This window comes from Brassica napus, chromosome A6, assembly GCF_020379485.1.
Source record: "Brassica napus cultivar Da-Ae chromosome A6, Da-Ae, whole genome shotgun sequence".
Lineage (NCBI taxonomy): Eukaryota > Viridiplantae > Streptophyta > Magnoliopsida > Brassicales > Brassicaceae > Brassica > Brassica napus.
The window spans coordinates 25593870-25618094 of record NC_063439.1 but is presented as its reverse complement, the minus strand read 5'-3'; the positions used below and the strand labels follow the sequence as shown (position 1 = coordinate 25618094).

General features: G+C 33.4%; 4 protein-coding genes across 4 annotated transcripts; 1 reads left to right on the top strand and 3 right to left on the bottom strand.

The window, feature by feature from the left end:
- The first annotated feature begins 3156 nt into the window (after window positions 1-3156).
- On the top strand, window positions 3157-4299 carry LOC106352445 (protein MIZU-KUSSEI 1). The gene has a single exon (XM_013792077.3). The coding sequence runs from the start codon at window positions 3273-3275 to the stop codon at window positions 4071-4073; it is 801 nt and encodes a 266-aa protein (XP_013647531.2). The 5' UTR covers window positions 3157-3272; the 3' UTR covers window positions 4074-4299.
- Window positions 4300-8556: 4257 nt separating this feature from the next.
- LOC106350924 lies at window positions 8557-12174 on the bottom strand. The gene has a single exon (XM_013790753.2). It carries the CDS (start codon window positions 12172-12174, stop codon window positions 8557-8559), a length of 3618 nt encoding a protein of 1205 aa, XP_013646207.2.
- Window positions 12175-12665: 491 nt separating this feature from the next.
- On the bottom strand, window positions 12666-14180 carry LOC106350528. The gene has a single exon (XM_013790403.2). It carries the CDS (start codon window positions 14178-14180, stop codon window positions 12666-12668), a length of 1515 nt encoding a protein of 504 aa, XP_013645857.1.
- Window positions 14181-14592: 412 nt separating this feature from the next.
- On the bottom strand, window positions 14593-16365 carry LOC106352446 (protein IDA-LIKE 1-like). Its single transcript, XM_048781228.1, has one exon. It carries the CDS (start codon window positions 15168-15170, stop codon window positions 14898-14900), a length of 273 nt encoding a protein of 90 aa, XP_048637185.1. The 5' UTR covers window positions 15171-16365; the 3' UTR covers window positions 14593-14897.
- Window positions 16366-24225: the final 7860 nt, after the last annotated feature.

The following is a 24225-nucleotide window of genomic DNA, read 5'->3' as shown; positions in this document are numbered from 1 at the left end:
ATAATAATTCATTGAGAAAAGAATGGTCTATTATATCATACATAATTTTTGTTTCTCGGCATATCATCAATACTATTAAAATTACAAACTTCGTATGGATTTTGAATAGTCCAGATTCAAAATAACAAATTAAAAACCGCCTTATAATATAGCTTTAAAACACTTTGTTTAATATATGATTTTTTTATATCTACAGACGCTTTCCAAATTTTCAATTACACTTCAAGTCACTTACCATTTTAAACACATTTTGACTTGTGAAAAAAATACTTATGTCCCTAAACTAAAAAGAACATAACTAAACCCGTTTTCTCTCTATACAGTTTCGATTTGCTTTTCAACAAACCCTTATATTGCTTAAATTTCATATATTTCTTCATTTTCTTCTCGAAAGCAAGTGAAATCCTAGATTCTCCATAGAAATCTCAATTTCTTCTCAATCCTTTGGAGACATATCCTCTAAACTTCAATCTAATACAATCTCCATCAAATTTTCAAGTTTCCAACGGTATGTCGAAGCGAAGATCTCGTCGATTGAAGAACCCCGACATTTAAGGTCTGGTTGATTTTATTTTGTCTGGTTTTTGTAAGATTTTTCTTCTCTCTTTCTAGAGATTCCGTCGGTTATAGAATTCCGACATGCATGTATTTTTATGATTCTACTCTCGGAATCTCCAATTTGTTAAGATACGATTTGTAAAAAAATTAACCTTTTCTGGAAAATTCTTTTTTTGGAGTTTTTGGAAAAACTTTTTTTGTTGTTGTTCGAAGAAAATTAGAGTTTTGTCTTGTTTGTATGCTTCCTACGGAGATACAAGATGACCCTTCATTCCACTCACCTATTGCAAGCCAATACGATATTGAACACTATTGTAAACCAATTCAAAACATGAGTGTCCTAAACCCCACTGCTGCTTCATCACCAGTCCACACATCAGGCGTTTAAACATCACCCATCCATGCATACCCGTACACTCATCACCCAACCAGTCGATCACAACTCAGCCATCCACAAGGGAATTTTTTCACTCCACACCGAACATAAGCAATTAAGTCACGTCTTTGTCAAATTGACCTACTTTCCAAGATTAAATCTCATTCGTTAGATTTAATAGTAACCTTTTTAATCCAAGGTGGAAAGCTTCATCCATTCGATTTAATAGTAACATTTTTAATCCAGCCGTAGAAAGCACAGTCCTTTTTCCTATCAACCTAGAAACGTAACTGCAACAAAAGTTACTCAATTAGAAACTAAAATTTTTTCTCCAACGAAACACGACATAATCCTATTTTCCACCAAGGCAATTTTGCACAAGGACAATTTTGACAAACCAATCTCTTGGATCCACCGAAAAATGTTCTACAAGTAGGAAGTGTTTTCCAGTGTAAAACAAAGACAAAATGTATCTTTCTATGTAATCAACTTTTAATATATAGATATAAGACATGATTTTTACTCAGTTGTTCAAAAAAAAAAGACATGATTTATACTATAACAAGTAACGTTGCGTGTTCGAGTGAAAGATATTGTGGAGAAAATTGTCAACTCTACAGACTACAGCCCCCTCTATACATGAGACATTGATTGAGATCAATCGCACACCTTCCTGTCCCCTTAGATCTATGTATGGAATGTAACAAATATTTAACTATTAACTGTAAAAATGACACAATGTAAATGTCAATTCGAGGTGTGACATGTCTTAGTCATAAGTCCCAATGAAGACAGTCACTTAGGGTATGACTGGTTTTCCCGCTACCACCCGCAAACGCAGCTTTTGCGGTTGGTAGCGGTTGCTGGCATTTTGCAACAATCGTTCAAACCGCTCTAAACTGCTCCAAATCGCTTCAAATCGCTCTGAACCTCATAAATTCAAAAGCTGGTTCCAGCTAGCGTTTGCGGTTGCGGGCGTTTGCGGGAGGATAAAAAAAATTATTTTTTTTCCAAAACAATATAAATACAAAAATAAAAAAAATTCAATAAAAAAATTAAATTGAAATTATAAAAATGCTAAAATATATCAATTAAATTTTAATTAATATTATAAAACTTTAAAATAAAAATATTTTCTATATTTTTAAAAAATTTAAACTATAACTTTCTAAATATAAATTTTATATTTATTATAATATTATTATTTTTGATATTTTTATAATTGTATAAAATGTAAATATTATTAATTTATTATTTAACTGCTGCTGCATTTGGTAGTTAACCAGTCATAAGTATCCCGCAAACGCACAAATTTCTAACCGCAGAACCAGTCGTACAAATCTCTTAAAACCGCTAGAAACCGCAACCACCCGCATCCGCAAACTCCCGCAACCGCAACCGCTGCGGTTAAACCAGTCAGACCCTTAATCTACGGTTAGGTGGTTGCTGCTCACCTTCCACTCTTGTCTCACCTCTTACTTTTTTTCTTTTTGTATTTCTATTCTATCACATCCGTCTTTCTCTTTTAACTAATAGGACACTCTCGCATCCCTTTTTCAAATTTCTACCAATCACTGATTAGGTTACACAGATTTGCCGACCAATACTTCTAATTCTGATTTATGATAATCTAAAAGTTTTTTTAATATAAAATATTTTAGAGAAATTTTTATATTCCAAATTATATGATATTTTTGATTTTCTGTGTAAAATTTATTAACACTTAATGTTATATGACCAATAATAATATATCTTTTATTTTATTATTGATTAATTTGTGGATAGATAAATAATTAATGATATTTTTGTTTAGAAAATATAAAAAAATTAATGATTTTCTTAATTTATGTGCACAATTTTAAAACAATTTATATTAAAAATCAGAGAAAAGTAAAGTTCAAGAAGACCTGACGAATTAAATTTGGTTTGGTTACTTTAAATTAGTCAAGCGCCTTTACATTCTCTACCACGTCGTAGTTTACACAAACACTTTATTTATCTCTTTTAATATCAGTTTTATATGGAATGAGAAATCATACGTGAATTAGACTAAAATTATGATATACTTCATAAAATTATTTAAACGTGAAAGTACTTTAAGAAAGAAAAATCATACGTGAAAGTAGTCGAGTTATAAAGAACAACAGTGTAAATGACAGAAACCTAATCCCTACACAAAGTCAAATATATAATTTTAACAAAATTTCATTGGTTAAAAAGATCAGCCCCACAAGCATTAAAAACTCCATTAAAGACCATTATAAGACAGGACAAGAGTTTCACTCCAAACTTCAATTTTAAGTCTCAGTTCTATCTTTTTGTAGTTTCATCGAACAAGATGAAGTCAATCCTATCCAGCACTTCTCTTGACTCGTCCTTCTCTGTCTCTAAACGTTACTTCAGTTGGAAGAAGAAGAAGGTTCAAGAACAAGACGAAGAGGAAGAAGAACATGAAGAAGAAGAAGACGACCACCACGACAACAACGAAGAAAAGATCCTGACCCGTTTCAACTTCTCCTCTGACCCGACCCGCCCGGATCATTTCGATACTCGACAGATCATGAAAAAGAAGAAGAAGAAAAAGACTATCGAGAAGATCCGTTACGCGCTCGGGTTCTCTAAATCGGGTCTGGGTTTCCGGGTCATTGGTACCTTATTCGGAAACCGTCGTGGAAACGTGTATTTCGCCGTACAAGATGATCCGACCCGGTTACCCGCGGTTTTGATCCAGTTACCGACTCCGACGAGCATTCTCGTCAAGGAAATGGCTTCAGGGCTCGTGAGGATCGCTCTTGAAACGGCAGCGTCTAAGACTGGCTCCAAGAAGCTTTTGGAGGAGTCCACGTGGCGAACGTACTGTAACGGCAGAAAATGCGGCTACGCGGCGAGGAAAGAGTGTGGAGAGGCGGAGTGGAGAGTGTTGAAGGCGGTGGGGCCTATAACTATGGGTGCCGGAGTTTTACCTGCGGTAGTGGATGAAGGGAATGAAGCGGTGGGGTCCGAGAAAGGTGAGCTCATGTATATGAGAGCCCGGTTCGAGCGGGTTACCGGGTCGAGAGATTCGGAGGCCTTTTACATGATGAATCCTGAGGGGTCAAGTGGTGGGCCAGAGCTTAGTGTGTATTTTCTAAGGGTTTAAGTGGAAGAAAAAAACACATATTTAGTATGATTAATGAAGGTTAATATTTAACCAAGGAATTTAAGAATGTGTTTTGCTTTTGGTTTGGGGGGGTTTTTGTTTCATGATGGAATATTATTAAAATATGGAAAATGTTATTTTGTAGCAATGTTTTATGAAATCCATGTTTCTTTTAGCATATGTCAATGTTGAAGTATACTAATCTAACGTTTTTCTCTTTGTACTATAATTTTATTACTTATAAAACTGTAGAGTAAATATTTTAAAATAACTAAACAAACAAAAGAAGAGAGATCTTATTTACATGTGCTTTAGTTTTTGCTCTTGCTTCAGGGTTTGTTATTCAATTTGTATCAAACTTGAGACTAAATAAAATCAGGCGATCTCAAGCTATGCACACTCTTCTTCGTCTTTGCTTTTTGTTTTGTCAACTATCTTGTTTGCCTATACCGTTTAATTGAGTGAGTTAGAAGAGATTTGTTTGAGAGACAAAGTGAGAGAACGTGAAAGTGATTTTTGAAAATGAGAAAAGTTGTTTCGTCATGAAGTTATAGTGGATTTCCGGAGAGATCTTTCCCATGATCAGACCCACGGATAATCCCAAACTCATAATTTTTGGTGTTCTTTAATTTTTAGCTTAACCGGTCTATTCGAATTTCCTAGTGTCTACAATCATTATTTCGTACGAGTTAAGGAGTAAACCTCACATAAGCAAACACTACAAAATGAAAGTACCACGCAAGTGCGCACAAGTTGGATGAAAATATACAAACATGAAAAAAGGGTAGCTTCCTTTTGTTGGTTGTTCCTGTTCTTTGGCTTTAGATAGTGGAACACCAACCTAGAATCCTTCAGTATGTTGTATTAGACAGACAGAAGGAGACCACAGTCAAATTGGAAGTGAAGATGTGGTACACAAAGACATCATGTTAAAATTCTTAGTGTGATGAAAATGAACCATTTACTTCCCACTCGTCCCTCTAATATATAATTGACCAGTATACAAACTGTGACACACTGACACAATATAAGATATAGAAGTAAGAATGCTTATAAAAAAGCTAAGAATAAATAGCTATCAATCAACCAAAAGTAAATACAAATACCATGTTTCAAAAGTTGATAAAATTGTTTAAAGTTTAAGAAAATACAAACGTGGAAACAACAGAATCACCATAAGTCAAGTTCTAATACACCCATTTTCCCTTGATGTTAGTTTAGCATTTGATATAGCTATTTTACAAAGAAGACAACTCAAAAATATAACTCAACTTTACCATATTATAACTCAAACACAAAATCAAAAAGTTATAATTAAATCATGTTTGGTAACATTTTTGATTTTTACCTCTAACTTTAACTCAAACTAAATCAAGTGTAAACCATGTTACCAATCAAAGCCATGATGATTTTATTAACGGATAAATGAAATTATATCCTTACTTTATAGATATGAAAATATAAAAAAATACATGATAAAAATAATATTTTAGAATTTTTGAAAAAACTTTATTTGATATTTGAAACTTTTTTGAATTATTTTTTCGAATTATTTTTTTCTAAAAACAAATTCAATTTATTTTTTGTAATTTTATGTCAAATCCAAACATTATATTTTGAAATTATTTTTAAAATTATTCCTTTAAATTTTAAATCCAACCTTCCAAAACTTCACCCTCAAATTTAAACCATAAGTCTAGATTAGTTAATCCTAAAGGTATAAATATATATTATTTCTTTAATAAAATATTTTTTAATGAATGATCTTTAGAGGTTATTATTTTATGATAAATACTTTGTTGGTGTTGTATTAGTATTCCTCAAGCTCTTCCACACTAGGCTTTCATCACTTGGCTAGTTTGTAGGAATATGTTGGATACGGGACATAGAATGAGACAATGGGGTCAAACGCATATTTGTTCGGTGTGTGGAGAGTCGTACGAGACTCGTGATCATCTTTTCTTTGCTTGCCCTTTCACATTTACTGTTTGGACAATGTTGATGAATCAGTTCCTAGAAGGTCGAATAAATCATGACTGGTCCAGGACAGTTGCAAGCTTCAGGAGCAACAGACTCTCTAAATTGGACGCACAGCTTGTGAAAATGGCTTTCCAAGCCTCAAATTTATTGGATCTGACGTGCAAGGAATGGACGTCGTCATCTTCATTCTCCAAACTCTGCGATGTACATATGTAGGACTGTTGGTCGCCAAATGCAGTATGGGTCTAGAGATGAAGTTGCTAATAGATGGAATACCAAGACAGCGTTGCCTTAGCATCAGTGCTACCATAACTTCAGTGCAAAGACCTGGTGGATCATGGCTTTTCCTCTGTTCCTGTTTTGTTTCCTTACATGTTTTTTCTCAAGTAAAAGTAGAGCATTCTTGTACTCAAAACTCCTTTCATTGCTCCTATTTAATTGTAATATAATTGTTTTACTTCAAGGGCAATAAACTTCTTTTCAAATGATTGAAAACTTTTTGGAGCAAATAATTTAAAATAACCAAAAATAAACAGAAGTGAGAGATATAAAGTACGTGTGCTTCAAATCATGCTTCATGGTTTGTTGTTCAGTTTGTATTAAAGTTGAGAGTAGATCAAATCAGGCTATCTCAAGATATACACAATCTTTTTTTAGACCATCTCTAATCCACTTTTATATCCATTTCTATATATTTTCCTAAAATAGAAAAATTCATTACATATAAAAGTGTATTTGCTTCATTGTATGCTTTTATGGTATAATTCCTCTATTTTTAACAGAAGATATAGAGAAGTGTTGTTTTCAACTCTAAATATAGAGACAAAAGAAAAAAATTATATATTTTTTCTAAAAATAAACATTTTTATAGGGGCATAATTTAGAATAAAACTACATATACAATAAAGTTATATATTTTATAGAAAAATATAGAGATGTACGTTAGAAATGCTCTTAATGTTTACGTTTAGCGTGTAATTGAGTGAGTAAGAAGATGGATTTGAGAGATAAAGTGATAGTACATGAAAGCAGCTATTCTTGAAAAAGAGAGAGTTGTTTTGAGTCTTTTGACATGAAGTTTTAATGAATTTATTTAGAGATTTTTCATATGATCAGACCTACGGATCCCGTACTCGTAATTATTGGTGTTCTTTAATTTTCAGCTCAACGAAAGTATTTAGTGTAAGAAAAAGTATTTAGTGTACAATCATTCTTTGGTGTTGTCAAAAAAAAAAATCATTCTTTGGTTCGAGTATTTTTTCCTTTGGCTAAGAATGTGAATATAATTAATTACTTATGAACATCTGATACAAGTTATGAACTTGGATCCCATTCAGTACCGGCTCTAGAGGAGTGCACAGAGTGCAACAGCACAAGGCTCCACATTTGTAGTCAAAATTTCTTTACCTTTTAGGGCCCTAAAATTTTTGTTATTATAGTTTTAGTCAATATTTCTTTACTCAATAGGGTCCTAATTTTTTTAGTTTTTACATGGATTGAACTTTCAACTTGAAGTTCACTAAATTAGAAAAAAAATAGCACAAGGCCTCACTATTTTTTGAGCCGGCCCTGCCCATTCTGCTATTGAAGCTTGATGGTTCCTAAATGTCGCAAAAGAAAGTAAAAAACACTTAGAAACAGAGGACGAACTAGCAAGTTCCAAAAGAAACATGAGCTAGAATTTAAACAATAAGATCACCAAATCAACTAATTTAAGAACCTTACATGCACAAACACTACAAAATGAAAATACCACGTAACTTCTCACAAGTTGGGTGATACTCGAACATGAAAAAAAAGATACTTTTTGTTGTTCCGATTATTTGGCTCTAGAGAGTGGAAAACCAACGTTAAATCCTTCAATTTGTAATATTAGAAAGACAAAACAGAAGGAGACAACAGTCAGATTGGAAGTTAAGATTTGGTGGACAAACACACCATGTTAAAAGTTCGTTGCGCTGTGAAAAGTGAACCATTTACTTCTCACACATTCACACTCGATCCCTCTAATATAAAACATGAGGCCAGTATACAAACAGTGACAGAAAATATGTTATTACATCCCAAATACCAGATACGGGCCTACAAGATCAAAAGTTTCCATGGGCCAAAATCTTGGGTAGCTAATCTCTTTAATGTTGTTAGGTAAACCATCTCTAACACATCTCTATATTTTTTTCAAAATAAAAGAACATGCTGTAGTAATGGGTTGAAGATACTCTTATTCATAATCGTGACTTTTGTGATTGATAGCATTAGCGTGGGCTGTTTATTAGAGTTGTATCACAATATTTTCTGTCATATCAAACAAAATAGTATTTTTTAGCAGCAAACAAACACTATAATACTATATATATAATAGACATCTTGTTTTAGCATCGGAATTAATGCTTTTTTTTTTTTTAAACACTTTCATTCATAATCAGGGATGGACCCATATACAAAAGGAGTAATTAAAGGAGCATCTAAGCAAACCAAATTGACAAGCTAGACTAAGGAAATTTTACGAAAAAAACTTCTTAAGCCAGCCAGGGAACCCTGATGCAATGTAGGATTGGAACAGATCCTCCTTTATGACACTATTTGCTATAAGAAAGACTGGTTTGAGGGCTTGACGAGATTGTGATTCCACCTGCCAAAACAAAAATTCATGGAGCATTTCGATAAGCTTAAAGGAAAAAGCTTTTAGAGATGGCCATGTAGCAGGTTTTGAAATAGCATTAACAATGTCTCTGTCTTCAGCCGAGAAGATAACGTGATCAAAGTGGAGAGACTTCATACTTTCTAAAGCCCAAAGCCAGCTTTGAAAAGAGGATTCTGATTTACTGCGAATGTTTGAGAAGGATCTTCTACCGTGCAGTAAAACTTTCCCTTCAGCATTCCTAAGTATCCATGCCGCACCACTTTCCTTCCTATTTTTGTCCCAATCGAAGCCAATGTCACATTTGAACCATGATGAAGGAGGGGGTTTCCATCCAAAGATGATCCTTTTTTTCTTCTCAAGATCAATGGCTTGTTCTTGTTTTTCCATTTCTTTGATTAGGAACCAATGATCAGCCTCCTGTAATAACGATGTTGCGAATTTTGATCCCACAATGAGGCTTCCTTTGAATAGAAAACTATTCCTATTTTTCCAGATTTGCCATAGAATCCAAGGACCACTTCTCCTGATATGGACAGGCCAGTTTTGATTGTTCCCCATCTTTAAAACATAGAAGATGTTGGAGTAGATGGAGGAGGGGTCGAAACCATTTACCGGGGCAGGGAAGTGACAAATAGCCCAGGATTGTCTTGCAATAGTACAGTTGAAAAGTACATGATTCATTGACTCTCCCTCCAAACCACAAATTTGACAGCGAGAATCTACCTTCATTCCTCTTTCTATTAGATGGTCAGCAACAGAAATAGCGCCTCCAATAACTTTCCAGAGGAAAACTTTTATTTTTGGTGCTGTGTTCAGTGACCATATATGACTTTTGATGCCATTTAAGGAGGGTAGAGCTTGACTTGAGACATAAGCTTCCTTTTTTGCCTCCTTTTCTGCAAACCAATAGCCTGATTTCACAGAGTATTCACCTGAACGGGTGTGGTTCCAGCAAAGAAAATCAGGAGAAGACACTGCTGGTTTAATCTTAAGAATGATTTCAATATCTTGATCATAAAACAGGTTTTCCAACTTTTGATGGTCCCAGAGATCAGAGTTGGGAATCATAAGGTCAGAGACTTTAAGATTAAGGTCCACCAAGATATTCTTCATGAGAGGAATGCGAAGACGTTCACCATCAATCAGCCAAGGCGTGGACCAAACCGATATAGAGAGACCATTACCAACCGAATTCCTTAAGCCTTTTTCCAAAAGTTCTCTACCATGCAAAATACTGCGCCATGCGTAGGAAGGTCTGGACCCAAGAGTTGCTGATAAGAAGGAACCATTAGAAAAGTATCTACTTTGCAAAAACCGAGTCAAGAGAGAATCTTGATTTGTGAGGATCCTCCAAGCTTGTTTAGCAAGAAGAGCTTGATTAAATAATTCAATATCCTTGAAACCCATTCCTCCCATTTCCTTTGAAATACAAAGCTTATCCCAACTAAGCCAATGTATTTTACTTTTATCCTCTGAAGCTTGCCACCAGAAAGCTGCCATTGCTGATTTAAGGTTGTTACAAGTGGTTTTAGGAAGTTTAAAACAAGTCATGGCGTATATAGGCATAGCCATAGCCACAGATTTTAAAATAACATCCTTTCCAGCTTGAGAAAGAAATCTAGAATACCAACCAGACATTCTGCCTTTCATTTTGTCTTGTATATATGCAAGCATTTCAACTTTGGAGCCACTGAAACACTCAGGTAAACCCAAATAAGAACCAGCTCCTCCTTCCGAATAAATACCAAGCTTTGATTTAATTTGTGCTTTAAGAGAAGGACAGGTGTTTTTGCCAAAGGTTAGTGATGATTTGGAGAGATTTATGACCTGACCTGTAGCTTCCCCGTACTTGAGAAGGATGTCTTGAAAGACTTGGCACTGAGAAAGTTCAGCTTTGAATAGGAACAGACTATCATCTGCAAAAAAAAGATGGTGAACTTCCGGGCCAGCCAAGTTGAATTGAATTCCTTTCAGATCTCCTCTAAGTGAAGCTTGATTCATCATGTGAGTAAGACCTTCGGTACAGAGAACAAAGAGGAAGGGTGAGATAGGATCACCTTGCCTGAGTCCTCTCTGTGGAGAAATGTAACCGTAAGATTGACCATTCAAAAGGACTGAATAGGTGACTGTAGTAACACAGGACATGATCCATTTCACCCATATATTGTCAAAACCAAGAGAAAGAAGTAATGCTTGAAGGTAATGCCATTCCACTCTGTCAAAAGCTTTTGACATATCCGTTTTTGCAGCCATGTAGGATTTTGAGATCACTTCATGAGTTCGAAGACTATGGACTGCTTCATGGGCCAAAATAATGTTATCAGATATGAGTCTATCTGAAACAAAAGCTGATTGAGTCGGTGATACTATCTCGGGAAGAAAACATTGAAGTCTTGAGGCTAGAATCTTGGAAATGGTCTTGTACATTACCGTACATAAGCTGATAGGTCTCAAATCAGACATTACCGAAGCAGTTGTCTTCTTTGGAATCAGACAAATCTGTGTGTAGTTCCAATCGGAGGGCATATCACCAGTCTCAAAAAACAAAAGAACTTCTTTAGTAAGTTGATCTCCAACTATCTCCCAATATTTTTGAAAGAAAAAACCTGACATCCCATCAGCTCCAGGAGCACTATCAGGTTTGATTGAAAAAACCGCTTCCTTAACCTCCTCTTTAGTGATCTTCCTTGTGAGGATCATGTTCATATTATTTGAGACTCTTACCGGTAAGTCTCTGAGAAGGTCAGAGTAATCCACCGAGTTGGTAGATTTAAAGAGGTCACTGAAGTAGTTGATGGCTACTTGACCTTTAGAAGCTTCCGAACGTTGAAAAATTCCATTGCTGTCTTGAAGTTTAACGATCTCATTCTTTGATCTCGCAACTTGGACTGCAGCATGAAAATTTTTTGTGTTTCCGTCACCATGAAGGATCCAATCATCCTTACACTTTTGTTTCCAAAAATTTTCCTCCTCTTTATAAGCCTTAACTAAGGATTTGGTAAGATTTTCCATTCTTGGGAAAGAAGGATTCATCGATGACTGTTCTTGTTCAAGTTCCACTTGAATCTTCGTAATCCTTAATTTAGAGTTGGAGACATTCTTTTTCTTCCATCTACTTAACGCCTGTCTACAAAATCTGATACGAGAAGCGATGTTGATGTTTGAATTTGGAGAAGAAGAGTTCCACGCTTGGTTGATGGTTTCAAAAACTAAAGGTTTTTGGAAAAATCTTTTGTCAAACTTGAAAGAACCTCTGTAAGAGTCTTGAGAGGAGATTAACTTGATCAAAACAGGGCGATGGTCAGAGCCTCTTTTATCAAGGAAGGCTTGGTTTGAGGCCGGAAATTGATCAAACCATTTCTGGTTCCCAAATGCTCTGTCAAGTCTACTCTGAATCCAGAGATTACCTCTCTTTCCACTCCATGTGAAGGGGTTCCCCGAACTTGGAAGTTCTATCATGCCACATATTTCTAGCATTTCCGAAAAATCTTGAAAGGTGGAGGCGCTTCTTCTTGGACCCCCAATCTTCTCAGAATTATTTAAAATTTCGTTGAAATCTCCAAACATGCACCAACTACTATCCCTATTGATACTGAATCTAATCAAACGCTCCCAAACAAGATGTCGCAGACTTATAGTTGGGTTGCCGTAAACACACGAGACATAGAAACACTTATCTTCATACATGATTTTCATATCCATAACATTCTTGTTTGCATACAAAATATCCACCCCAACACTGTTCTTCCAAAAAAAAGCAAGACCCCCCCAAGTATTTACCGGGTCAACAGTGTAGACATGATCATAGCCTAACCAACATTGCATATCTACTAGAGAGTTCCGAGCATTCATAGTTTCCATTAAAAAAAGCACCTCAGGGAAGTAAGTACGTCTTAGTTCCGTGAGGCGTTGAACTGTCAGGCCATGAGGATCTCCCAAGCCCCGGCAGTTCCAGCTGATGAAGCTCATCAGGCTTTAGACGGTCCCTCATGCGGGACCATCTCTGATGCATTGCCCTTAGCAGCCTTGGATGCAACAACCAATTGAAGTCCTTCTTTGTTTTTGAGCAGACTATCTTGAGATGAGTTCTGAGCATTCTTCTTATCTGTCCTGAAAGATCCAAAAAGATCATCTTCGGCTTTACGTTTTTTGCTAGGAATCACAACTTCCGAAGTAGAAGCCATAGTCTCCTCTGTAGCCTTTGTCATCTTCTTAGGAGTTTTAGGAATCCTTTTGTATCTTCCACTCTTCCTTTTTGGCTTCTCAGTCGGTATTGAGATGTTTGAACCACCAGAGAAGGAGAGGTTTGAAATCTGAGTTGAGGGCATTAGAACAGGGGGTAATGAGAGTCTACAGAAGACATTATTGATAGGGTTGGTCAATAAATGTCCTGCAGATATTGCCGATGCCATAAGCTTCTGAGGCTGAGGGTTAGTTTCAGGTTCACTAGAAGCTTTCTCAAAATCAAAGACTATTCCTTTACCCTTATCAAGGTTTGTTGTGAAGATCGGCGGTGGAATGAGTTGTAACATCGCCTTTTGGGTAATAGGATTTTTCTCAGCTTCTTTCACCGAGAAAATCACTCTCTGCTCCCTAATATGCCTCTCTTCTTTACTTGAGGCAAGGAGATAATTCCGCATTTCTTGAAGAACCTCCGGAGCAATGCGAGGACGACCGGAGAGAGGATTAATACCAACTTGATCCTCATGTAAGACTCCAAACAGAGGATCACCTTCAGAGAGGAAGGTATGGTTGGAAGTAGAAGGAGAGAGACGGTTTTTAGTAGCTTCCACCGCACGCATGTTCTGTTTGTAGGCTAGGAGAGGACAATGTTCCTTTGCATGTGTGAGCCGTTGACATTCCGTGCATCTTTTCTGGACTTTTTCATAGAAATAGTAGATGGTAGTTTGACCTCCGCCAGGTAGGTTGAGAACCCTTGATTTCTTGAGAGGCTTGGTAACTTCAATATTGATCTTCACACGAACATAGTCTTGCCTTTGTGATTTTTCAGGATCAAAAGCGACCACTTCAACATGACCGATTAGTTCTCCTAGCTCTGTGATGGCTGGCTTTGTATAGTGGTTAACCGGGATGTTGCTTATTCGGACCCATATTGATACTGATTGGAGATAGCCCGGAGGAGGTGTTTCAACCCATCTTTCTATAGCTAATCCCCAGTCATTGTGAGTTTGCATGCCTTTGTCAAGAACATCTTGAAGATCATTTGCATGTGAAAAGATGAACTGGAATCTTTCTTTGGTGAGAGCGATACCTCTAACCCGATTAACCTTTTGCCACTTCCTTGGCATGTCTAGGATCAGATTAGCCATGTTCTGAAATCTTGGGTTAAGGAGACGGCCTATCAAGCTGCATGCATTTCTTTCTGTGGCGTAGAATTGAGGAAAATCAGGTAAGTTAAAAGGAGCATCATCATCATCTTTCAAGGAGAGGGCTAAAAGGGCGTTATCCATCTCAGAAGACATGATGGATCAGAATTTAAGGTTTTGAGAGAAGAGATATGATAATCGGATAAGGATATTAGGATCCAGATATGAAAAGATAAAGATCTTTCTTGTTGAATTAACCAAGAAAGATGGTCCAAGGCTCTAGAGAGGAATATTCTCTAGAGAGAAGAGAGAGAGGATATTCTGAAATTAATGCTTTTTATGATATACATTATTTCAAATATAAGACTAATCCGTGAGGTTGATGGCTAAGCGTTAACTTACTACGTAAGTATATAATCATAAAATATCTATCCATTAACAACTATAACCCATAAGTTGGATTGGTCCATCCATTTTAATGCTCCAATTAATTTCAAGAAGATAGTGATATGAGAGAATACATACAATTGGAGGGGTGGGGGGGGGGGGGGGGTGGGGTGAACAAAGGATGTATACAACATATGTTTTTTTTTTGTAAAATAATATACGTTTAATGAGATATTACAAATGTGAATGAAATCAAATCAGATAAATAATATATACAACAACGGATATGTATACAACATACGTTTATTTTAATTTTATTTTTTGTAAGATAATATACGTTTATTTTCGAATGAGATATTACAAATGTGAATGAAATCAAATGAGATAAAAAGAACAAAAAAAAAACATATACTAAAAGGATCAAAACCAGTCAAAAACAATATGAAGAATCTTCTAAATATATATTATGATTGTCAAAAAAAACAACTAGTGTTTGAGATCATTCACCACAGAATTGTGCCTGTTGGAAGGTCCCGAAGGTGGTACAAGCACCCGTTTGGACAAAAAGTGCAACTCACGATTTTTGAATCTAAAACCCTCCGTGAACTCATGTCTTGGTGTTCTTGATCTTGTTTGAGCTATCTCAATTTCAGAAACCTTAATTGTTCCCATCCTTGCCGCAGCGTTGCGTGAGCTAAAAACCAAGAGGATCATAACGAAATAAACACTTACAAACATGGTTTTATAAGAAAGATTCATATAGTGTTCGGAGAAAGAAGGCGCAGGACGAGACACTTATTTAGCAACTAGCTAGGGTTTTATAGAGTTTGGATTATTAGAAGGTTTAGGATTTGAATTGTATATACAGTATATGCATATGTATCTATATTCATGTATTTATGTTCATTATATTTTTTATCATATATGTCGGTAAGCACATTTGTGTATGTGTAAATCGCGGTCAAACAAGAAAAGCAAAGAAAATTGAGAAGTGACCCGCAAGCAATGGAGTTTTAGAATATATTTTTAGAGTTTATAAGGTCAACGAAAAAACAAACAAAAATAAATAACTTATATTCTTAGTTGGACTTTACGTGGGAGGATGGTGTTCGTGATTACCTCAAGTTGTCTGTCAAAACTAAATTATTAAACATTACTACTATATATATCATACGAAATGAAACTTATATTATGCGATTTGCATGTATAAATATATCACGCTGTTCAAAATAAAATACCACATCGTAATGTAGGCTTTATTGTAAAAATATAAACATTATTATGTACTATAAAATATTTTGTATTATGTGAGAACCAAAACAATACGTGATTGTGTAATGATGATGTTATTATATTAGGTGCCAACAACAATTCAAATGATCCTCTGCGTCTTAATTCGATTGTGAAAGAACATTAATTTTTTTTTTTTTGAAAGAACATTAATTCTAGGGCTTATTAGCGAAATAGCTATATTTGAGAGACAAATTAAGAAACTAACATTGATTTTGACATAATTTAATGTCAGACTTTTTGGTCTCAATCAAACCGGTTCTACCCCTTTACTTAACAGGTTGCCAGTTTCACTTCCAAATATAAGAGACGTGGTCTTTTTAGGGACACTTAATTATATGAAGCATATATGACAGCTGTATGCAACACACATGATGGAAAAGAAAATGTTCTATTTCATCTCACCAACATAGTAGAGTACTATAAACACAATTAGAATCATAACCAACCTCTAACCCCAACCAACCTCTAACCCTGAAATACTAGACCCTAAACCAACCCACCTCTAAATCATAAATACTAACCCCTAAACCCGAATTCATAAACCCAAACCCAATGTAAAATATCTTTTATAAATTAAAATACAAAATATTATATAATTAACTATTCTATTTCATCTCACCAGCATAGTATAATACTAAAACCATCAGAATCACAACCAACCTCCAACACTGAAATACTAAACCCTAAACTAATCCACCTTAAAGCCATAAATACTAAACCCTAAACCCGAATTCATAAACCCAAACCCAAATATAAAATATCTTTAATAAATTAAAATACAAAAATAGTAAAATTTAACTGTTCTATTTCATCTCACCAACATAGTATAGTACTATAACCATAATCAGAATCACAACCAACCTCCAACCTCAACCAACCTCCGACCCTGAAATACTAGACCCTGAACAAACCTACCTGGAAGCCCTAAATACTAAAGCCAAAACCTAAATTCATAAACCCAAACTCAAATGTAAAAGTAACTTAAATAAATCAAAATACGGAAATAGTATATAATTAATTGTTCTATTTCATCTAACCAACGTTATATAATACATATTGCTCACATTTTGAAGTGTTTATGATTGCACGGAAGGAGGTAATGCTTACACCAAATTCAAATTGACGCATATGGAATGTGATTTCATTCTTCCAGTGTAAGCAACAAAAAGGAAGAAGATACATAGAGTTGGAGTCATTACATAAAACATTACTACAACACGGAGGTAGTTTAGATGGTAGTATCTAAAAACAAGAAGCAAAGCTAGAACATTAAAACTATGCTTAGAAACCATAAACCCATGTCTACACGTCCTGGGTGAGTGCTCCGGCTTGACACAGTGCCAGTGTTTCAAGCAAGTAGTTCTCCGCAGCTACACAAACATTTTCTTCAGTGAAAGCCACACACTTCAATTCCATCCCAACAGCGTGCATTTATAACATAATAAGTGTCACTACAGCGGAGCAACCTATACAAAGCCAAAGTCGCTTAGTTCTATAAAAACATTTATTCTAAACTAAATGTATTTGTCTTGGAATCACAAAGAGAATATCACATGAGCGAAATACAGTCGATACATAGCACAAGATAAACATTTCTATTTATATGGAATAGTAAATCTATATATGACATGGTACACATGGTTGCATAGAATGGAATTGTTATACATTTCCATTTGCAAGGAGTGAACTACACTCGATACATAAAACAAGATAATTATTTATATTTGATATAATATTGTATATATACGTATAACTTGGAACACAAAAGTACATTGAATGGAATATAAATTCTAAATACCTTATGATTGTTTCTACATCATAAAGATGTGCAAAACGAAAGGGTACGTGAATGATTAACAATTTAAGCTATTCCATGTCACATAGCATAGACCGATCAAATAGCTCTACATATGCTATCTTTGTTTCGATTCCAAACAAAATTACCATAGATTTCGATGTAAACAGATGAGTAAGACAAATCGGTAAAAGTTCAGCCCTAAATCGATTCGGTGACCTTTGTCTACTAGATCCGACATGCAACCCAAACAGGGAAAAAGAGCATCGCAAGAATAGAATCTAAAACACATATCCTAGAACTTACAGTATTGCAATAGATCTGAGACAAAGCGCCGATGTGAATGGAAAAATGGTCAGTGTGCTCCTTCTCCCCGATTGGACTGTCACGACGTCTTCTCACAATAGATTCCCAAAGTGGAGACGATTCCCTTTGCAACACAATTAGAGAAATAAATAAACTCAGAGAACACAGACGGTGGCGATGGGGAGGAGGGAAACATGGTTGGAAGAGGTGGAGAAAATCATGAATCAATTTCTCAAAAATTACCAAATAAAGGTAAAAGGAAAGATGTGAATATGATTACGCCACAAGTAATTTGAAACAGCTAATAACTAGGATTTTTTATTTTTATTTTCTTCAGGTTTCACCGGTAGAATGAAAGGGTATTTTGGCAATATTATAGGAAAGACAGATGGTGTATCGATATATTAGGGAAATTGGTTAGAAGGTGAATTATGGTTTTTTTCAGCGTCATACAGCCAAATTTCCCTTAATCGAAGTTTATTTTATACAAGATTTTCAATGAGAGATCTAGAAAAGGCTTACGTAAACAATATAACTATTAAGTTCAGCAAAGCTGATGGACAATATATAATAGATGACACAAATTAATTGTTACAAAAGAAAGAATTCCGTTTTTTAGGGTCACCAAACGATTAATTTATCAAAAAGATAACTAGTTTATCATAATATAGTAATTATCTAGGGCAGCTAGTTTATTTATTAGACGCCTAATTTTTTCTGTTATAACAACTAAGCACAACGTCCAATGAAAATCATTTGCATAATTCATAGTTACCAAAAACAAATATTTGCATGTGCCAGGTGGCCATTTCCCTGCAAGCAAACATTGCAAACGCGTGATTCTGAGCCGTTGGATTTCTGATCTTCCATCGGAGACATACATTCGCGTGGACCACTAGATTACAAGATTATAATATGTTTGCATAATTATAGGTTAGCGCATGATTTCATCTGAAATATTCTAGAAAAAATGTGCTGATGAATAGAGAAACAACCGTATTATTCACAATAAAAAAATAATCAAGTGCATGAATGCAACTTTAAGAACATAAAATATAATAAAATGATGATATACCTAGCATCTACATTTATATTGTAAACAGATGATGATCATTATAGAAACATCAGGAATGAGTAGGAAAAAAATGTAGAAGAATAAAATTATAGAAATTAAAAAAAAAATATTCTTTATCAATTTTAAAAACAAATTTATTGTATATTCCTCTAGAATACAAAGAGGAGAAGGAATGGAAAGGAAAAAGTATTTCTTATAAATAGTAAAAAAAAAAAATAGGAATAACAAGAGATGTTTTATTCTCTTTTATTCATTAGTCACTAGTTAGATTCATAGAGAAGAAAAAATACACAATGAATCGCCTTATTTAAATAAAGCATGAAAGTTAAGAGCACAAAAGAAGAGCCTTTATGTTTTCATGTCTTAGGCCACATTTGGTGACCTTTGCGTGTCTACTCAAATACATGACAACTTTAAACAATTTCTTCTAAAACCAATAACAAAAACTAAATCAATCACCAAAAACTTGTTCTTAATCTTTAAGTAAGCAAATAGTTCATATAACAAACTTCATCAAAGGTGAGTGGTTGTGTCGACTGGGTGTTTCTATGTGCGCTTTCAGGGGCCTATATTCCGAGATTGGTTTTCTGTCTCCTGTGCTGGTTCTTCAGTTGGTGCATTCAAGATTGTGGCTTTCTCTATATTGGTTATTGTTTGGTATGGAGTTGTATGTTTCTTTGGGCTTTTTTTTGCAATGCTGAAGTGTCCCGAGGATCATTGGCTTGCTATTTGCTTCGCTCCGGTGAAAAGGTCTGAATTGAAGTGTGTTGTTCCTCGCTCTGTTGTGTGGTCTGGCGGATGGGCCTGTTTCTATTATTTTGCTTGGTTGTCAAGTATTTCAGGTGTTGGTTGTCTATCCTCATTGGAGGCCCATCCTCGTTGAGTCTGGTTGTCTCCTTATAAGCTTCCGGTGGTTCTAAGTTTCATGGCCAATATCTCTTCTTTCCTCTTTCTTTTTTGTAACTTGGGGTGAATTTCAACTTGTTTTGTTGCTTTATGCACCCTGTGGGTGAGCTTTAGTTTCTCTTCTTATGGGATTTAGTTACTGTGGGTATCTTTTTTTTCTTCTCCAGATTAGTATTAGACCTTGTATTTTACTTTGTTGTTCTAATATAATCCAATTTGACGGAAAAAGAAACTTTCACCGATCATTTAAAGAACAATGAGTAGACCCGAGGGACCTCCTTTGACTAGTCCACATGGTAATACAATAGCAGGAAGTCCCCACGAGATTCACATTGACCTGCGACAATTTCATGTAGATACAAATTGTGTTTTGTGTAGTGAATAACCAATTAAAGACAGTTTAAACCAAGAAGCATTTATACTGTTATAATTGTCTTTTTGAACTTGTGTTCTCACCTATATTAACACCAAGAAGAACATATTAAGCTCGTTAGCTACAACTTGATTCACATATCTTTTAGTTATTGATCCAAATCCTTCTCCACGCATACAACTTATTGAGCTCGTCAGCTACAACTTGATTCACATATCTTCATATCCAATACAAGGACTAATTCTTTTATGTATAGATCATGTATATAATCAATGCAATAAACATGTGAAGCAAGTGACAATACCGTGTTTACCTGATACCATCATAACATGTCAAATTCGAAGATGAATCAAATCAGGAAATCACGAAAGCTGTAACTAGAATGCAACTTTATGGAATAGATTTGTTTGGAATGCATCATTCCATAACATTCCATAAAATATTTATCAGTCACAATGAATATCATTCCAAAACATTTCCATATATTCCATTTTTGGAATGAAACAAAAATGAAATTTCTTTGTAAAATTCATTCCTTTTGTTCCACAAAATAAACCCTCGTGAATAAATGGAATGACTGGAATCAACAATTCCATTAATAATTTCAGCTTCAATTCCATTTTATTCATGGTTCCATTTTTTTCCTATTCCAAAAATATTCATTCCTTTTATTCATGACATTCCTACTAAAGAGAACCAGTTACAGCCGTAGTAAGATGGTAGTTCAGGAGATAATGAAGGAATAGAGACCTGTGGAAAAAAAATGGTTAGGGAGATCGATCTCACTGCTCACAACTTCTGTTTGATGTATTTTAAACAAAGAATGTGAGAGACAAAATGACACCATACATTTTCTTGCTGCTTCTGAGCCTCCTGATGAACCTCCCGGTACATGGGTCAGTCCCATGGATTAGCAGTTACCCTTAACCAAAGATCATATCACTAAACCATCACAAGCATTTTCCTTTAAATTCATCATCATCAAAATTTGATCTTTTCTGATAGGACGAACTTGAAAGACAGAAGGTTTCGAAATTATTTGTTGTAACGTCGGAGAAAATATATCAGCGGTAAAAACTGACGGCGGCGCCGGAATTGTAAACGGGCCGATATTAAACATGTTATTTTAAATAAAGCCCAATAGGTTGAATCATTTTTTGTCCACAACGACGGATATATAATCCTTTAGACATTATTTGATAATTGATTTCCATATGTCTTCTTTATAATCATTTTCACAAAAAAATATAACATGACAACTAAAATTGATGATATAACTTATGGCTAATATGACATGAACAATTAAATTTAATAATAATTTATATTTTAGTAAAATGTTTAGAATATGATAATAACTCATACAGTACATTTAATATTATTTATATTTTTGGTTAACTTTTTAAAATATGATAATAATTCATACATTATTATTAAAATAAATATATTCAAATATAACATTACAAATTTTGAAATATTATTTCATTCTATTTTTATAATTATAAAAAATTTATTACAAATTGTTTAAAAAAAATCTATAATTGTTTCAAAAAACTATAAATTTTAATCGTCAATCACTAATTACTTTTATATTTACAAACTATGTGATTTTTGCAGCTCATGCACGAATATAAGTATATACAAATAAATATATTATAAATTACTAATATTCTATTTCTAATTTGTATGTATGATTTATTTTAAATAAAATTATATTATTTTAATTAGACATATTCAAATCAAAGAATAATTATACTTTTAATCGTCATATCATTAATTACTTTTATATTTACAAACCAGGTGATTTTTGCAGCTCATGCACGAATATAAGTATATAAAAATAAATATATTATAAATTATCAATATTATATTTCTAGTTTATATGTATGATTTATTTTAAATAAAATCATATTATTTTAATTAGACATATTAAAATCAAAGAACAATTACTTTTAATTCTAGTTAACCTAAATTTGATTATTTTTATGTATTTCATCAGTTCATATTTTTTATCTTAAATATGTATATAAACTTCCGTAAATTCTTTTCTATAATTTGATATTTGTGGATTGTAAAATTTAGATAAATCATAGTTATTTAACAAAAAAAAGATTATGCATAAATGAATAGCCATCTCAATCGTATCAATTATAAAATAATTTCAGTTCATCACTGAATTTTTGTATATGTTATTTAAATTACGTTTTGTGAGAATCTGAGAAAATAGACTGATATTATGTTTTAGTATATGTTATTTAAATAAAATAATTTTATTAATTAATATATATTATGTTGTTTAATATTATGTTTTAAAGAGATGATTATCTTTTGAACTTCAAAACTGTTTTCTTTTTGTAAAATTTCTTTTTTTATGAAATCACATTTTTTTATAACCGTAGTGCGATTCAAAATGCTTTCTAAACCGAAAAAATAATCACCACGAGGTCCGTAGGATCCGCATATTCTTACCACTTAATGATCCCAGGGTGGCCAAGGAGAATCAAACTCAGGCGGTACTCACACTATATAAAATATTTTTTCATAAAATATTTTTTTCCTTTTTTAAATATTTTTTTCGTTTTTTATATGTGAATATTTCCTTTTCTATTATATGTTATTTAGAAAAAAAAGAAACTAAAATTTAAAAAATAATTGACATAAATTATTAATATTTTTAATAATGATAATTTGAAATAATAGTTTAATTCATTAAGGTTACCTATGTAATTAAGCACTGTAAGTATTAACATGAGTGCGATATGTAGGAAACTGATTTCTCATATAATTTTATAGAGATTTAGTAAATACTTATTATTTTTAATTTTTGATAATTATACAATTCTTTGTTAATTTTTTATTAATTTTATACAGACTGATTTAATATATTTAATGAAATATCTATCTAAGATTATAATTTTAAATATATACATATATATTCTTAAATATAATTTAATAAACTAATTATTTTTATCTTAATTTTATTTTAATTAAATCAAATTTATATTAAAATTTTGGTAAGAAAATAATAAAATCAATAATATTAATAAAATTTTGTTTTAAATATAATATAAATTTAGAAATTTATTAATGCATATGGTGTACGAAAATACCTAGTTACTTGTTGAATCCGAATATATATTTTGCAATTCTTTGTGGATCAAATTCTCAATTTCATGTAGAAACCTTTCAAAGCTAAATAGTTAGTGTCCAACGTCATGATAGAAAAACGGTCATTTCATATCCAACATATCATAATATGTTTAATTTATACCCGACTTATGTCACTGTAATATACCTGAATTTTCTAAAATTTCAAATAACATACCTCTTGTTTATCTTTTTGGTGAAATTATACACCAATCGCCACATCAGCTGCCACGTCATATAATTTTGTTGACGTAGATACTACATCAACTAGTTTTGCTAACGAGGATGCCACGCGTATACAAATTTTTTTTTTTTGAAAAAATCAAAATAGTCATTTTATAAAAAAAAATTTTAGAAAATGTAAAATTTTATACATTTTTATTACGTAAAATTAACATAAATTAATAAAATAGTAAAATTTTAATCTTATAATAAAAGATATATTCGTAAATTTGTCGATCCTACCACGCAATACAGTCTTTATAAGACTTATATATATGTATTGTAATGATTCAAATTCAATGCTAGTGTTGTTTTCTAAGTATGTATTTCTTATGTTTTCTTTTAAATTTTAGATTTTACATGAGGTTATCCGAACCGATCAAAAATAACTAAAATCCAAACGATATATGGTTACTTTATGTGTTCTAGTATGTGATACAAAACCGACCCGAACACTCTAGTATGTGATACAAAACCAATCTGAACCCGATGTGTTATATGTGATCTTGATTCATACTTACAAAAATTCCAGTATGGGTCCTAAGACGTGTTCCAAAATAGAATCGAAATCCAAAAAACCTGACATGAACCCAACGGGTACCCAAAAATTGTAGTTAAAGAATTTATGATGTAAATTTATTATATAAGATTTACGAAAATCTCTCCTATTAGATTAAAATTTATTATTTAATTAAATAAT

What these genes read in the sequence shown, in the direction of transcription:
- LOC106352445 (XM_013792077.3), top strand. Translation starts at nt 3,273, where the DNA reads ATGAAGTCAATCCTATCCAGCACTTCTCTTGACTCGTCCTTCTCTGTC.
- LOC106350924 (XM_013790753.2), bottom strand. Translation starts at nt 12,174, where the DNA reads ATGCTAGAAATATGTGGCATGATAGAACTTCCAAGTTCGGGGAACCCC.
- LOC106350528 (XM_013790403.2), bottom strand. Translation starts at nt 14,180, where the DNA reads ATGTCTTCTGAGATGGATAACGCCCTTTTAGCCCTCTCCTTGAAAGAT.
- LOC106352446 (XM_048781228.1), bottom strand. Translation starts at nt 15,170, where the DNA reads ATGAATCTTTCTTATAAAACCATGTTTGTAAGTGTTTATTTCGTTATG.